This window comes from Gallus gallus, chromosome 2 (genome assembly GCF_016699485.2).
Source record: "Gallus gallus isolate bGalGal1 chromosome 2, bGalGal1.mat.broiler.GRCg7b, whole genome shotgun sequence".
Lineage (NCBI taxonomy): Eukaryota > Metazoa > Chordata > Aves > Galliformes > Phasianidae > Gallus > Gallus gallus.
The window spans coordinates 5564914-5583271 of record NC_052533.1 but is presented as its reverse complement, the minus strand read 5'-3'; the positions used below and the strand labels follow the sequence as shown (position 1 = coordinate 5583271).

Genomic DNA, 18358 nt, shown 5'->3' with positions numbered 1-18358 from the left:
CAGTGCTTGGCAGCAGAAGCAGCGCCATTAAACTCAGCCATGTTGTCCTGGGGCGATGATTACTGCCGCTGCGCTCTCTCCAAGTGCTGCCAGGACTAATGGTAGAGCAGAGCCCGTTTGCACGGTTTGCTCCTACATCTGGGGGCCCAGGTTCACCGCTGGTGTAAATCAGTTCAGCTTCATTGATTCACCTGTGATAGGGATTTCTCTGAGAACTCCGCGGCTCTATACAGCGCTACCATTGCTCATGCCATTACTAATGCTGTTACTGAAATATTAATAAAACTCAAGCTGATTTCAAAGGGTTGCGCTGAATTGCTTACAGAAGGACTTCCATGCTGAGAAAAAAATTACAAGCATAACAGGATTTCAACAGTAATTATTTAAACATATTTATCTCTCGCTTGTCCACCTTTTTTTTTCCCTCCTTGGCTTGAGTGGCATTCAATGTTATTCACTTATTAAGCGAGGTTCTCCTCCCCAGGGAGCAGCAGCCTACCTGCCTCCATTCTAAAGCCACATCCCTCAAGAGGTACCAGCAAGCAGAAAAACACTTTATTCCAAATATAACCATCTGAGAGAACAGATGACACAAAGGAAGCAGTTGGTTAAGCAAATTGCTCTCCGTATAAATACTTTCGGACTGTCAGGTTTGTACCAATCCTTTCAAATGTCGTTCTGTGTTTCTAGTAAATTAATTCAAAATCAAATTACTTGTTTCCTGCTTCAGAAGGCATGTGGTCTAAAATATATTCCAACTTTAATAAATTAAATCATGCACGTCCAAGCCTGTACCTCCTGCATGAGAATGTATTGCATATAATTTCTACCACAGAATCATAGAACTGTAGAATCATATCATGGATCAAAGAATCAAGTTTTCCAGGCACAGTTTATAACTGATTTTCACAATCTACCATCACTGAACCCAGAAAGCATCTCTGGAAATACTCTGTTATTCAGGGGAGAACAGAGAATCATAGAACCATTAAAGATGGAAAAGATCACTAAGATCATCTAGGCCAAACATCAACCTATCATCACCATGACCACTCAGCGCCACAGAATGCTACCATGAAAAGTAAGTGTACTTGAGTAAGGCGCTAAGCCACATAAAGTTGTGTATTGTTTTTTTTTTCTAATGCAATGTGCATACAACTTAGTACCAAGTAATCTTAATGGCAGGGTATCAGTTATAGCACTAAAACAACAGAAACAATTGTTTCATGTTGAAAGTGCAATGCAATCTGGGGTGACATCTCAAGTTCACTTATGCAGAAAGGTTGTGCACTCAGATTCATTAGAAACGAAGGCATAGATGAGAACAGACTGTGTAACTCAGTTGATCTGACAAATATCCAGGTTGTTAAGCAAATTATTGCACTGAATAACTAAGCTAGTGTCAAATGAAAAGCTTATACCATCACTCTACTGACGAACCCTTATGTATGGCACCAAAATTCAGGAATGCTTTCATAGAGACTAAACTCCAGGAACACAGCCCCAGCTACATCCCAGAAACTGCACTTGTACCAGGCATCTAATGAGTTAACGTTAATTAATAGTGATGGAACACATCTTGGCAAATCACCCAACAGGGTTAGGGAATCGACTGGGTTTCAGCAATGGACGATGCCAGCCCTGGTGAGCCACTCTCTTGGGATGGAGTCTCAGTTTCAGCACACAGTGCCTGAGGAACAGCAGGAACTTGCCCGGGGCAAGGTGTGCTCCTCACAGCCTGCTTCACTTTGGACTATTTGCTTTTGCTCTGATTCCAGATGATGTGCTCTTCTGGCAGCAATGGCAGCAGGTTTATCTCCTGTAAAGCTCCCCACTGTGGGTGGTTTATGTAATTTGTTTTTAATTTTTATATCAAGTGCCATGTCGGAAAGGCAATACACATGATGTTAATATTTATTGATTCAGTTATTTTCATCATTTATAAAGTAAAACTGTTCAGCGGTACAACAACTTTGTGCCCTCAAATGGCTGATTGGAAGCCTGGAATGTACATCAGCTCCTTTAGAGCATCAGCCAGAAGTTTGCTCACCCCTGTTCGGATCTGAGCCCTAGAAAGAGGTGTTCAGCCAACACTGTGCCAGGGATTATCACATGGAGGAGGGTGGATCACGTCCTGTTGCTTTGCATGCTGCAGATCATTGGCAGCAACAGGAAAACAGCAACCGGATTGAAACCAGAGTGTAATTTGGATTACATCTCAAGTGTGTGTGTGCACAGACCTACGTACTTGTCTGATGGCACAAATAAATACAGAGGCTCCACACCACATCCTGCCTCTGAAAACCATGGATCAACTAATTGTTTTGCGCTCAAATGGGGATTAGTGCAAATGCCAATCCCTTGGAAAGAAGGCTTGCTGTTGGCAAAGCAAGATAAATACCTGTCATCGGTGCGGATTTGCTTTATTCCTTCCCCATGGAAACAGTGCTTTTTCCATCCTGTGCAAACAATTTTAGAAAGACAATCCCCAGGCTTGCCTCTTTGATGGGGATCAGCTCAGATGGGTTCTCCTGATGCTTCACTCACTGCCTGCATTGTGACCCTGGCTTGGAGCATTTGTCTCCTGATTCCCTGGCTGTGGCTGCCGTGGAAAAGATGTGCAGGAAGTGCCCTCTCCCAGGCAGGTGGGCATGTACAAAAGTAGCTGGCTCACTGCTGAGCCAGCAAGCACATATGAAGGATGTGGCAGCATTAAGTTAATTCAGTGCAACTTTTTTCATGAGGTCGGTGCTAGATGGGACAATGCAAATGCAAACTGCCCTTTACTCTGTCCATGAAACATGGGAGAGCATTAGTCCTATGCATCTTCTCTGCGCTCCACCAAGCTCATAGAATCACAGAATCATTAAGGTTGGAAAAGACCTCTAAGATCACCTCGTCCAACCAACCCATCACCACCATACCCACTGAATGTGTCCCTGTGCCTCCTTACAGACCTATTTCAGTCACCGCCCATTGCACAAAGCATCACCAGGACTGGAGGATACTGGCAACAGAAGCATCACTGCTTTAGCCATTTGTAGATGACAGTATGACTCTGAGCCTCCTCAAGAAATACTACTGGATAGAGCAGCAATTAGTCCTTCAGTAGCCAACAACATATTTTATAGAATCACGGAATCATAAATTGCTTGAGTTGGAAGGGCCCTTTAAAGGTCATCTGGTCCAACTCCCCTGCAATGAACAGGGACAACACAGCTCCATCAGGTGCTCAGTGCCCCATTCAGCCTGACCTTGGGTGTCTCCAGGGACAGGGCATCCAGCACATCTCTGGGCAACCCATGCCAGTGCCTCACCTTCCTTATTGTAAAGAACCTTTGCCCTGTATCCAGCCTAAATCTCCCCCGGTTTACTTCAAAATCTTTTCCCCTTTTCCTACCAGAACAGACTTTGCTAAAGAGTCAGTAACCTGCAGAGCTTCCTATAGTCAGCTCTGGGATATGAAAACTGTACCAAGAACCTGAGGAGCTGTTCATGTACAGCAAATCCAGCTCAGTGGCACAACACATGTAGTTACCAGAGGACTGTTTACTGTTGACGTTTACGTTTCTCCTCGCAGACAGCTATGGATTTCCCAAAATTACGGTGTCTGGAAGCTATTGGCATATTTTCTGGGCAACAGTTTGCATCCAGTAACTGGCACCCTTCCTGTGCGGAGAAGCCAAGAAGTAAATGATCGTGAAAGCTGAACTGTTTATATCCTACCTTTGCACAAGGGGAGAGGCAAGCAGATTGCAGTGCTGCCGAAATACAGTAAGCGTGCCATACCGCCCAGCAGCACCTGCTTCCTATGTGAAGTTAACAGGAGGCTGCAGTCGGCAGAGCTGTCAGGCTGACAGCTCCTGGATATGCTGAATTCACTCTTTCTGAAAAGCCTTCAACAGTCAAGGCTAAAAGGGGAGGGGAAATAAATAGGCTCGATCTAGGGAAACAAATGGTAGGTTCTTGTGACCATCATTTACGATCCTGGTTCTCCCCTCACAAATAAATGTAAATCCTTGTAGCGCCAATAAAACCAGAGAATTTATCTTTCTGCATGCTCAGCACGTGAAGAAATATCACCAAATACATCAGGAAAATCCCCCTGTTTCCTTAATATGAGGTGAGAAAGTAATTAATATCACTAGCAGACGATTACATTTGTGATGCTTTTAAGGTGTGAGAGTTGTAGGATTTTTTGAGTTGGAAGAGACCCTCAAAGGCCATCTGGTCCAACCCCCCTGCGATGAACAGGGACACCCACAGCTCCATCAGGTGCTCAGAACCCCATCCCCTGTCCTTGGGTGTCTCCAGGGATGGGGCACCCACCACATCTCTGGGCAACCTGTGCCAGTGCCTCACCATCCTTAGCATAAAAAACCTTTTCCCTATACCCAGTCTAAATCTCCCTTTTTTTTTTATTTTGAAACCATTTTCCCTTGTCCTATCACAACAGAACCTGCTAACGAGTCTGTCCCTTCCTTACAGCCCCTGTAGATGATGGAAGGCCACTCTCCGGTCCCCCTGGATCCTTCTCCAGGACAAAACAGCATTTCTGCACTACTCCTTCTGAGATTGATCCAGAACATTTTAAGTGTTTGAACAACAGCCCTGGAGAAGCAGAGCACATTCCATCTATCAGTGTGGTCCTTGCCAGCCTGAGATCTTCTCCCACACTGGGCAGCACGCTGTCCATAATAAAGCATTGATTCATTAGTCCAAAGGTTCAGTCTTAAAATTAGCTTAAGTGGGAGAAGTTGGCGAAAAGATGGACTGCCAAAGTTAATTTAGCTTGTTATCAATTCAGTAGTCTTAAATAGGCAGTGAAAGTGCTTCATAAGTGTTCATTGTTCAGAGTTCAAGCTAATACCCTCTGCTAAATTGCATTTTGAAGTTTAATCACACTCTACCCTATGTTTCTTTTGGTAATTGGGATCTCTCCACAGCATAATATGAAGAACTCAAACTAATGGGCCACTCTGATGGAAGCTTAAATTTTGGAAGTTTGCCTCAAAGCACAGCATGCTTTGAGGGGGTGCCTGAAACACCCCAGTCCTTCCTCCCTAACAAGGCGGTTATGTTTTCATCATTAAGGAAGCCTCATCTTAATGCAGTCAACGGGGACAGAATAGCAGTCATTCTTTTAGATGCCACTATTTCCAATTCTGTTCTTCTGGACCGTCTTTAAGCAAAGCGATTTCAAGCTCCCCCCAGCCTCATGCACACGCACACGCTCGCTGTCTCCCCTGGCACAAAAACTGGCTGCTGTTCATTTTGTCCAAAACACTAAATGTTAGCATTTTCCTTACCAAAGGCAGAAAAAGCAAGAAATGCTCATTTCTGGGCAGAGCGTCGCTCCGGGGAGGGACAGGGATCCTGGGAAATGGCACCCAGTAGGCTGTGACTGATGCGTGGTCCCCACTCTGGGCTCATGGCCAAATGCACGTTGACAAGTCTGCTACGCCTGATATCAGCTCACTCAATGCCAGGCTTTGCTTTTTTTGTTTTCCTCTTTCTTTCCTCCATCAGCTCCCTGTGTTTCCCAGACCTCAGGCACTACTCTGCAGACAAATGTATATCCCGAGCACCGTGCATGCTGTCTGAGCTTCCTAAAAACCTTTATGGGCACCATGACTGCTATCTTCACGTCAGCAGAGATCTGACACTGAGCCTTGCTCTGCCCTGTCAGACTGAAACGAAGTAGATACAAATGTCATTCTATGCGTAAAAACAAAGACAGAGGTGCTTTAAATCTGTGATGTACAGCTCGTTGTTTGGTTGGTTGGTTTGTTTTCCTAATGGGTTTGCTGCTGCTCTTCCTAAGGTGGTAAACACAGAATTATTCTATTTATTTCATTGCTAAAAAGCCCTAAATTGAGTTTTCAAGGAATGCAAAGCAAAACATGAGGTTTAAAAAAAGAGAAAACCAGTCAAATGGTGCATCTAATAACAGTAAAAAAAAAAACAACAAACCCTGCTGTCTCACTTGATGATCAGAAAAACACTGTCCCAAATAAAGCTGAGAAGCAGACCACTGCAAGATTTACTGTGTGCTCACTCTCCTGCCACTACAAACTGGGGAGTCATCAACTGGCTTGAAGGTATTTCATTGAGCAGCACTAAAAGGGATGTCCCATGGATTGGAACTGAAAACAGCCTGAATATGAACACTGCTTGAAAGGGTAGTACAGTTCCATACAATAAAGTACATTTCCTGCAGTAAAAGGCTGGAATTAATGCACCCTGTCAAATAAATGCATGACTTCATCTTTGATTTGTAGATGTTAGAATTACTAGGAGAGTAAAACATCGTCACAAACAGTTTTGTATCAAAATCTTTACGCGCTGTCATTTTCAGGGCAATTACTGATAATTTCAGCCACACTGATGTCAACCTGGAATAATTCAATTGGCTGTTACAGAATCACACCTGTTTTGGGAACACGTCTGTAATGGACAGAAATGGTACAGTTCAAAATCCACTGACTGCAAAAGAAACAGATGTTGGTCCAGATGTGCATGGTGAACTCCCTGTTACCTGAGACATTTAATTCTTTCCTCTACCTCACAAATGATGTATCACAGCTAAAATAAACTTGCAAGCTCTGTGCAGGAATTATTGCTTTAAGTCCTTGACTCTGCATTATGAGAAAGCTAAAACTTGATGATCCCAGTGGTCCCCACTGACCTCGAAATTATTAATCTCTTACTGGTAGAAACATGGAAAAAAAGCCATCAGAAACTGCTTCATCTTGTCAAATGAAATTGAATTAAGTCAGTAATGCTGAAAAAAATATGGGGAAGAACTGAGGAAAAGCTCAGGGTTCAGGGTGACATGGGAGCTGTACCACTGAATAGACACTGTGGTCACAGTCAGCTCTGTCATTGGCACGTATGGAGGCAGGTATTCACCTAAAGCCTGACAAACTGATTTTCCAGGGAGATGAGTTTGTTAACGCCTAAAGATGCAAGGCAGAGGAGAATTGCCAATCGAGAAAATCATCAACATGACTGAGAAAGTAGGGAGTTTTGTGGAGCAATGAATACTCCTCAGGCAGTGCGCATCCCTTGGATTCTCTGTGCAGATGCAGGCTCAGCCCTCTTGGAAATCACAAGATGCTGCTGTGCCATTGAAAGGTGTTGGGAAAAAAGGGGCCTACATGAAAGATGGAGAGAGATCCCTTACTGGGAGTGTAGTAATAGGACAACAGGTAATGGCTTGAAATTAAATGAAGATAGGTTTAGAATAAATATTAGGAACATATACTTTACTGGGAGGGTGGTGAGATGCTGGCACAGGAGAAGCTGTGGGTGTCCCATCCCTGGAGGTACTCAAGGCCAGGTTGGATGGGGCCCTGGGCAACCTGGTCTGGTGGGAGGTGTCCCTGCCCATGTCAGGGGTTGCAACTGGATGGGCTTTAAGGTCCCTTCCAACCCAAACCACTCTGTGATTCTGTGATTCCAAAATTCTAAGAGCGCACTGAGAAAGAACAGGTGGGAAAACGGGAAACACTGAGAGGCAATGGAAAAAGCATCCCCTGTCTGCAGTCGTACTCCCTGCCAAGTCCTGGGAAGGTGAGGCTGAGTAGGCAATAACTCTCTGCCATTTACGGATATCTGCACCCACTGAGAAACCTCAGAAATGGGAAGGCAGAGCATCTTTGAATACTCAGATGTACAAACCAGCTATGGTGGGAGCTGGGATCTGGCTGCTGTGAACCACGGCGTGCATGCTTGGTGTCGAGGAATGGTTAAGAAGCTGCAACACGCTCCATCCTGGCAGCAGGCAGAGAGCACTTTCCATATGACCCAATTAGCCACTCCATCGGAACAAATCAATAATGGCATTTTCTGGAGACAAACAGGCAAGTGCTGCTGGCTCGGCACTGCGCTGCATGGGGAAGTACAGAGGTGTTATCTCTGTGGAAAGCAGCATCCATGCCTGGCTTTATCACTGCAGAGGGGACAAATGTGGCCAAAAGCCAGTAGTTACTGCAGCATCATAGATTTTCTTCTCTGTAGCATGCCATAGATCAAGTCAGCAGTTTGATTAAGGCAACATATGCAGTAATTTAATTTAAGGAAGGGGAGAAGGCAGTAACAGTCGTACTGGGCTGACTCAAACAACAAACAAAGTTTAGAGCAATTTTCTGATGTTGTGTGAATGATGTTTGCTGAATGGGGGACCTCATCAATGCAGGACATGATCCAAACCTTGCAGAAAGACATGGATGTACTTAAGGGGTAGGGTAATAGAAATAACACTGATTTCAATGATGAAAGTGCAGGACACTACTTTGGGAAATGATCTAGGACGTCTTTGAACCACAAACTGATGTCTCTGTGATAAAGGCATACATTTAGGCTATAGCTGTAGGCACCTTGCTGGTTAAGCAATAATAAGGCAGGAATTCTGAAGTCTTACCTGTCTAATGTAAATTGCATGCACTCCTCTGATGTCTGAAGCTTTTAATGCAGTTAAACTGCAAGTTCTGGTAGGAGCCTCTGTATCAGGCTGATTGTACACCAAATTGTTCCATCACTTTACTGTGTCCACAAATCACAGAATCATAGAATATTCCAACTTGGAAGGGACCCATAAGGATCACTGACTGCAACTCCTGGCTTCACATAGGTCCACCCAAAAATCAGACCATACGTCTGAGAAACAGATCCTTACTCCTTCAGGGGACTGAAAATTTACTTGCACATGAAAAGGCCATTTATAAGCAATTACAAGAAAATCTATGGAAGCTTAAGAAAGCAATTTCCAAATTTTAATCACCTGGGAAGCTAAAATGAGAAACCAAAAAAAACCTTGAGAAGACGCAACCAGAGAGCTGCTGTGGTTGCTGTTGAGCTGTTCTCCTGCTAGGACAACCCGTATTTAATAGAATCATAGAATCACTACAGTTGGAAAAGACTTCTAAGATCATCTAATCTGATCTCACCAACCCATCCCACCATGCCCACTGACCACATCCCTCAGTGCTATATCTCCATGGTTCTGAAACACCTCCAGGGATGGTGACCCCACCACGTCCCTCAACAGCCCATGCACTCAGTGCATTGCCATTCGTCGGCACAACTTAAGGCTATTACCTCTCATCCTATTTAGAATTACATGTCTCAAAGAAAGTGGAAAAATGGAAGACCATTTTTAGGTAACAGAAGGCAATCCGAACACCAACTGTGTCCAAAGCATGAGTGGGACAAGGAGTAGGGATGGATAAAGCACTAAACAAAGAAGTTACAGTGATTGGCATGAACACATGTGCCACACCAGGAAGACTAATAAAGCAAGTTCAAGGCGATCCTTCCTCAGTCTCACCCTCTTCTGCCAGCTTCTTGCACCTGCGCTGACTGCTATTGCTCATCTTTTCTTTCTGATCCTGTCGCCATGCGTGGGCTGCAGGCATGTGTCTCCAGGCTCTGTGAGCAGGCTTACATCTCGCTTACATCTCAGCAATCAAAGGAGATTTAGAAGCTATCAGGTGGGCTTGCTCCTTCAGAGCCCTCTCGGTGACAGTGCCACACAAGTGCAGCTTTCAGGATGACGGCTGCTGCTGGTGTAAGCTTTGATAATAGAAATGGCAGCTGAAATTTAAACTGAGACATTTCTAAGGGTTTCTCATCATCTGAAATTTTAAACTGCTGTGTGTAACACTGTAAGGCACATTTCTCTTAGCCAGGATGGCTTACTTTAGAGCAGTTTGGTGACTTCCCCAGACAGCCCAGCACTGGTACAGGAGCTGTAAGCTGAACTGATCATGGAATCACAGAATCTTAGGATGACTTAGGTTGGAAGGGACCTTAAAGATCACTGAGCTCCAACCTCCATGCTGTGGGCTGGTTGCCAACCACCAGACCGGGCTGTCCAGGGCCCCATCCAACCTGGCCTTGAGTACCTCCAGAGATGGAGCAATCATCACCCTAAAATATCTCACTGGGATTCACAGTTTTGTGGTTCTGCCTGAGACCAACCTCTCTATAGCCTCTTAGTCATGATGGTTGAGTCTGTTGTGATGTGAGCACACAATGACCAGAATATGGCCCAGGACCTTCAGCTGACAGAGGAAGTATGAAGGGCATGTAAGGATTGCATAGATTCACTTAGTCATGTGCTTGGGAGGCATGCAATGCATGCAGCCTCCTCTTCATACATTACTTTTTGCCTCTTCTCCTATGCAATTGCACGAAAATCGACATGCATTTGAAGGAAGGCAATATTACCAAAGGGCTGCCAAATTCCAGGTCAGCCCACAACTATGAAATGAAGCAGGGTACATTTTCTTCTCCCGAGCAATAAATATAAACGCACATTCTCTTTGTACATGCTAAAATATTTAAATATGTAAAAATATGGATAATAATTAGGGGGAAGTTAGAATAGATTTGAATGCTTAACTCACCCTTGGTAGATCTTGTTTCAATTCTGCATGATGTCCTCTACACAAAAAGATACTTCACCATAATTGAGACCTTTCAGTGTAATCATGTAATTTTTGCTTTTGTTCACGTTGTTCTTCTTTTGTGAGCTCTGCTGCAGTTATCAAGACCACCCTGGAGGCAGGAGGTAAGGGCCACTGCAGAGATGGGATTGAGGCTCCCAATAGACATTCTTGAGTTGGAATTCTCTCACGGGCAAGCATTTTCCCCTTTAGGAATTTGACAAAAGTGAGTTCTGGATAGCTGAATGCGCTTCGTGTTGGAACCATTTCAGCAGTAGACCATTACGGCCTGTGCTCAAAGGCTGAAAACCATCGATTGGGTGGGGAACAGTAATGACCTACGGCTGCTGCTTATCAAAGCCTGCAAAACACTAATGAGAAAGCTATTCAGTGTATATCTCAGCTCCTTTCCTTCTATTTCACGCATGTGTTACCAGTGAACTACATTACTTCCCTGCAATTCATGTATTTTGTGCCAATGTTAACCTAATATTTGTTGAAAATTTTGCAAAAAGATGCAGTGTGGAAACTGAGCATTTTGGCTGGCTTCTTCTAATGAACTTCTCTCTCTTCCCATTTTGTTTCACCCTGAATCCTTGGTGTTTATCTTACATATGATAATTTGAAGAAGTTTTGCTAATATTTTCAGCTCAATTTTTATTTACAATCATAGAATCATAAAATGGCCTGGGTTGAAAAGGGCCACAATGATCATCCAGTTTCAACCCCCTGCTATGTGCAGGGTTGCCAACCACCAGACCAGGCTGCCCAGAGCCACATCCAGCCTGGCCTTAAATACCTCCAGGGATGGGGCATCCACAGCCTCCTTGGGCAACCTGTTCCAGTGCGTCACCACCCACTGCATGAAAATCTTCCTCCTAATATCTAACCTAAACCTCCCCTGTCCCAGTTTAAAACCATTCCCCCTTGTCCTATCACTGTCCACCCTTGTAAACAGCCGCTCCCCTTCCTGTTTACCATTTACAATGCTCCACTGCATTAGAATACTTTTCATATATCGATTATTTCTCTCAAATGTCTAACAGATCTTACTAAAGCTCACATTTACTTACTGGACAGCATAAAATGGATTTCCACTTGCCCAACCTGCAAACACACATGCCAGCACCCACATGGACACACCATGCAGCTAAATAGAAATCCACATTTCTCTATTTTTAAAATACCATAGACTGTAAAATTCCCAAACCCTCCATGCTTCATGCTGCTGTTTGCTTGCAACTGTGAACAGCGCTTTTTATCTTGAGGAAGGGGGAATACAGCACTGAAACATACATATGTACACACGCATACACAAATGCACTTCCAGGCCTCCTGGGCACTCATATGTAAAGTTTTAACAAACTTTTACTCTGCATTCTGGAGGAAGAAGCTAAGAATTTTTAAGACTGATCCTCTGTCATGCGTAGTGGGTGTAGAAGAAAAGTGAGCATAAAAAAATGCCAAAAAAAAGAGAAAAAGTCTTCAGAATTAAACTCATTTATACAATATTATACATTTATACTGTGTAGTATTGGCAGATCGCCTCACGCTAAGGCAATCTATCATATTCAAACTTCACTTTTCAAGTTACTCTGCTTGTAAGTTTAACGTACGCAAGGCTGGGAGTAGCAAAAGTCTTTGGAGAAAAAACAGGTATTATCTCTAGTCAGCCTTACGCCCAAAATGTTTTTACATATTCCTGTTTTATGTTCAGCTACAAGAGGGAAGCAATGGACAGGACCTCCCTAGAGCTTTATCACTGAGTTGCCCCACGAACACAGTTGCCCCACGAAAAGCCCAAACGACATAACAGCTATGCCTCCAACACAGATCATTTCCAGAAATATATTCTTTAGAATGATATGAATTATTCCCTAAAAGTGTTTGCCAAAATTTCTCACCTCTTTTCTTGCACTCTAGATGTTTGTTCAGACAATGGGGCACTTCTCTGACCCCCTGCCCTTCCAGCTCCCCATGGGCTGGTCAATGCCTAAGACCAGCCAGTGAGCAGCAGCACTGAAAAGACTTCCACAGTGAAAATTAATGGTTAACAGCCAATTTGTGTCTATCTTCCTGGCACTGAGTCATTCCTTAGGGACTTTTTTTTTAGAACAGCCCTTCTCTAAGGACTCTTTTTCTTCAGATCTTGCTTTTACTCAACTTGGAGATCGAGGATCCCTCCTGACAACTCAATCCACTGGCATTAGAGGATGCTGAATGGAGGCTGAAGGGAATGGAAAACATTAACTAGATCTGGTACGTGGAGCCAAGAGCTGCAGTTGTTAAGAAGGGAAGAGGGGGAGGATGCAAAGAAAACAACTCCCATAAAGATGTTTCTCCATTTTTCACCAATACTTCAAAGCACACAGAACTTTTCAGCCATTACTACTGAGTGCCCTTGGGAATAATACAATCTGAAATGCCACAGCAAAGAACAGGCAAATAACTGTTTTTCCTGCCTAACTGCATACATTTCCTATCTTCTCACTTTCTCTGTCACACTCTGTCACATCAGCATCTACCTAGTTTTATTTAAAAGAATTACCCACCCCTCGACTCCTGTTACACAAATACAACCAAGCTACTCCCCAGTAAAGCACACTGAGAAAATTCCCTATCATAGACAACCTGAGACTTGTTCTGCACAATTCCCATGATTCAGCTGAAAGGAAAAAACAGGCTCCTGTGTGAGAAATGGTTTAATTGCTCTTGTTAGAAGAATTAGCCTAGACAAGCACAAAGAACACAGAGAAAGGAAATGTCTCTTATTGGAGACTGAGTTTTGCTCTTGGATATGCAGGTGTAACTTATTCTGAAGTTACTAACATATCAAAGGCAGGATAAGGCCATAACACAATTGCATCATGAGCCATGGATCCACATAAAGGGTGGGAACTAAGGAAATCTTACATGTAAGATGTAACTAAAAAAACACTGTAGTTGCCTACCTGCTCCATTTCTGTAAACGTGCTTTGCTCCTCATCTTCCTCCTCGATATCAGACTCTCCCACAGCAATAGGAACACAAATTGATAGGTCAGGATTGGTCATAAAGTCATCGTTGTCTGTAATTCCCAGGTGTTTCTCCACATTTTTATTCGTCCCATCCTCTGTGTGGTTCTCTTTGTGATTCTCCATCTCTTTGCCAAGCTCAGCAGTTGGGTGGCTGTTGACACAATTGTTAAGGGCACCTGTATTCTGGGCAGCAAGCTTCATCATTGCCTTCTTCTCAGCTGTTGTCTTGGGATGCCGGAGGACGTTGCAGCAAAAATCCCACGTGGTGTGTTTCACATACTGAAGACCCCTGTTGATCCGAGCAAAGGCAAGCTGCAGGTTGTTCATCTCTCCATCCTCGTCTGGTGCCGAAAGGTTGTCAGCACTGAAAGAGCTGAGCAGCAAGGCAAGGAACAGGTTGAGCACCTGAAACAAAGTTGAAAGGAAATCAGTGACCCTGAAAGGTGGAGGGTAAATGTTTGGTCTTGGATGAGGGAGGGTTTGAGTCTTATCTGTGCTGCATTAACATCACCAGCATTTGTGGAATTGCCCCTAATTACAGGTGGTTTCAGTAGAAATAAAGCTCTGCAGACTTCTCCAAAAACATTAATTTCAGGTGGAGAAGTTTGGCACGGACAATTAAACACATTGATATTCCCTCTTTCTCTCCAGTATCCAAAAAGATGAAAAAGGTAAAGCTCAGAAACAGAATACAGGATGAAATTTTCACTGGAAGATATCTAATGTAAATATTCTCATAACTGGTGGTATCATGAACGTCCTTTCATTGCTAATACTACATGCTGGAGAAAATCGCTAATAGCAACAATTACTGACATCCAGAAAAGTACTGCTTACATGTACAAAAATGATAGGAGGAATGTTCTCAGGACTCTTTTGATTTTTACTCACTGTGAATATTATTATTTCTATATCACAGTGATATAATGGTACACATATGCATGGCACTTCACCCTAATAATACATTTGGAAAATGTTTAAAACATGTTATGTATTTTCATGGATACTCTTGATTTGAACAGCCTCTTGGCCTTGAAGAAAACCTCTTGCAACTGTGAATTAATACCTAAGAGAATGTACAGTTTCAAAACATTTGCCCTGCAGACAAAAAGAAGCCAACACAGCCAGAATTAATGTGGCTGAAATTGAAAAAGGCTCATTCTGCAAGCAGGCTTGGTCATGGAAATGCTGCTACTAAGAGATTTAGATTGGACATAAGGGAAAAGATTTTTACCATAAGGACGGTGAGGCACTGGCACAGGTTGCCCAGAGAGGTGGTGGATGTTTTGTCCTTGGAGACACCCAAGGTCAGGTTGGACAGGGCTCTGAGCACCTGATGGAGCTGTGGGTGTCCCTGTTCATTCCAGAGGAATTGGACCAGATGGCCTTTATGGGTCCCTTCTAACTCAAACAATTCTATGACTCTATAATCAGTAAAATACCATCTGAAGATATCCACACGTACAGTAAATTGAACCAGAGACCATAAACTGGCTTCCTCTTGCTCCTGTAACTTCATAACTGCCTACCTCTGCTTGCAGTGAATTCCAAGATTAGATACAACTACACGTTTCAGGAACATTTCTGATGATTTACAGTTCTTTTTACCTTCTAAAGTGTTTTTTTTTTTTTTTTCCTAATAAATACATTTAAATCCAATAAATAAAACCAGTTTTCTCTTGAAGGCCATCCCCAGTAATACATTCTTCAGGCTGATTACCAGCTGCTGCACATGGGTCAATATTCCTGCTTGTGATCCAAGAGAATGAAGTACAGCTTCCAGACTACACGGGTGAGAAGCTCACACTGAAGAGAGATGTCTAGGATGATGGGATGACGCAGAGCTGACTCAAACCAATATCAGCTAAAATATATTCACTCTAAATAACGGAGTACCAAACTGCCTGCTATCAACTCAGCTGCTGCCTGAGCAAGGCTGATGGATGTCTGTAGCACTGCAAGGGAGTGCACAGCATTGCAGCCCTTCTGCTGTTGTAGCAACAAAAGGGATATTTGTGAAGGTATTCTTTCTGTGATCTCTTAATGCCACCAGAATTACTTGCAAGTCCCCTGACTATCTTAGTATGTTTTAAATTGATAAAGTCTGCTAGCCTGCCATATGCAGTATAAAAAGTACTTCTATTTATCTGGGCCTTACCAAACAGCCACAAGCTTTTGCTGTCCCCTTCCAACCCTTTCTTTCAAATACTTGGAATACGTGAGCTGGAATTTTGCAGACAAGCCTGGTCTTAATCACTCCAGTGACACCTTACTTGAAGTGTCCTGTCAGGACTGTTTCGTAACGTACTCATTGCAATCACTGTGATTACAAATGAAAGCAGTCAGCAGCGCTGCAGATGCCCATGTCCATTATGAACTACGGAATAAAGTAATGCCTTTCTGAGTACAGCCCTGATCAAAAGTAAAGTGAGATTAAAGCTAATTGTTTCTTAGTTGGTCCATCACATTGGAGTGTTGCTGACAGCTTGCATGGATCTCCTCTTAATCACCACTGTTGTCTGGTACAAATCAGGATTTCATCTCATATCCATTCGGATGTATTGTAAGCAATGCTCTCCAATGGGCTGTTGAGAACCAGGGTGCTGGCTATTGGCTATAATGCCAAGCAGCAGGATCCCATCAACAAATGAGTGACTGGCACAATCATTTCATCCATTTTCAAGCAATTCTGATAGAGTTATATGAGGTCTCAGAGATAACCAGTTTGTAACAAATATCCTGGAAATGAGCCCTTGGGCAGAGGCAATATCCAGGCCATTAATGTAGACAGAGCTTAGAACAAGCCACACATGTATCTTCTTCCCAGCAGCAACTTAGTGAGGTGTGAAGGAGTGGGAAGACAGGAGACTGAGAAACGCTGAACTGAAGTCTTCTGGACAGTATAGTTTCAATTCAGTTATTTTAATAAAGGTGTATACTGATGTCTGACGCCATCTGAGACATTCAGAATATACCTACAAGAGATGAATATACTCCGAAAGCTGCATCTGTCATCCAAGCAGGCATACTGGGGTGTCACAGCAGACACCAGACTAAAGATGTTCAAGGACACGAATTGCCTTCAGGCTCCAGCACCAAAGCTTGGTGGTCTAATGGGGCACCTAAGCTCCATTTCAATCAAGAAAGGTTCACAGAATAGTCAACAGAGCCTCACCAAACAGAGGTGACCACATTAGGGGCTGCACGTTGCCTGTATGTAGGTATTTAGTGTCAACTAAATAGCTGACAACTAGTTTAGTGTCAACTGACCCTAGCATGCCCAAGTCATCCCAAGGCAACTTATGCATATGGTAACTTGGGCTGATGTTACATAATTTTAATGAGAGAACTGCATCTAGTTGGAGGCCAGTCTGGATACTCTACAGCATCCCCAGCGGTGCCACACAAAACTGGGCCAAGTCCCATATCTCCACAGATTGTTATGGGAGCTGAGATCCCTTCCTCAGACATAAAAACTCCACACAAGCACCCAAATATTGAAATCTGAAACTGAATTTCATCCTATCCTTAGTTCTACTGTGTGCAGAATAACTTTTTTGAAATGACTCGTTTTGCTTTTCCGTATTTATTTCCAGTGTTCAACTACAGTTACGCTACTCTATTCAGATACACTTGCAGGTATATATAAAATAGGTGGTAGCATACTTACTGTTGTTATTTACCATGGATTATCAAGGCAGTGCCGTGTGCTTCCCAGAAACGCAGCTGACATTTTGCACAGAGCTATTTGCACTTCATGCTTTCAGCCAAAAATAAATCTCAAATCACTCCCTCTTTCCTTTATGAGCAGGTAACCTCGGAGGTGTATTGCAGGGTGTTCAAACAGAGTAAACTGCTGCATAAGCACTTTATGTTTACTTATTCCCATTTCACTGCATGCCGCATTTTCTAGAAAAATACATGCTCAACCCATGACACATCATATTTTCTGTAAAAGGTTACTAATAATATCCAGTCTTCCTGGTTGCTAACGCAATGCTTTCAGTTTAAGTAAAAGCAAACTAAAGACAAATCTAGTTTTCAAAAGCAATGGTAGATTTGTGCATCCATCAAGATCCCCTTAAAAAAGGATCTTCTTTCCAGTGATAACAAAAATCCAGACTCTGAAAGCAGGTCACTTTTTTGGCCACTTTGAGGTTAGGAATCAAATGACACATACACTCAAAGAAACCCCAAATCCTTTAGCATAACAATGTTAAGCATTTACCCTAATGGCAGTAAATAGATCATGCTTTCATGGGCACTTTAAATGCCTTTCCAATGCTAGAGGCTCTGGTTATGCCATTATAGGATGCAAAGGATCAAATTCATCCAGCCTAGTGTTGGGTACTTCCCTGAGAAGTACCTCTGGAGGAGTTTTCATAGCATCATAGAATCATGAAGGTTGGAAAAGACCTCTAAGATCATCCAATCCAACTGTCAACCCACCCCCACCATTCCCACTGATCACGTCCCTCAGTGCCTCACCTCCATGGTTCCTCAACACCTCCAGGGACGGCGACTTCACCAATGCAGCTTAATTTCAGGTGACACCTTCTGATCAAACCCACTTTAAAAACATCCGTATGCAAAGTCTGATGCCGGAGCAAAAGTGTGTGACTACTGCCTCATTTTTCTCCCTTTCTTGTATTTACCTTCACTTGGCAAAAATGGAAGGTTGTAAATCTTTATGTATTTAACCTTCCATCTACCATTCAGTCAAACAAAGTGCAGCCCCTGCAATCCCCTGCGCTCCTGTGTATTGATTCAGCAATGTATTCACTGCCCTGCACTCTGACTGGGATCACTGAGACAGAGAGCATTTGGTACCTTGCTCAGTGCTGCACTGAATACGGGCTGAAATATCACTGCTAAGACTAAGGCCACTTC

At 43.3% G+C, this 18358-nt stretch overlaps 1 protein-coding gene across 6 annotated transcripts in view; it reads right to left on the bottom strand.

Moving 5' to 3' along the window:
• SCN5A (sodium voltage-gated channel alpha subunit 5) overlaps window positions 1-18358 on the bottom strand; it is a 205374-nt gene that overhangs the window by 55201 nt on the left and 131815 nt on the right. For all 6 annotated transcript variants that reach the window (NM_001318446.3, XM_040675933.2, XM_040675923.2 and 3 more), the window contains one exon: window positions 13403-13873. In NM_001318446.3, coding sequence (NP_001305375.3) covers window positions 13403-13873 — 471 coding nt within the window. The remainder of the gene's footprint in view (window positions 1-13402; window positions 13874-18358) is intronic.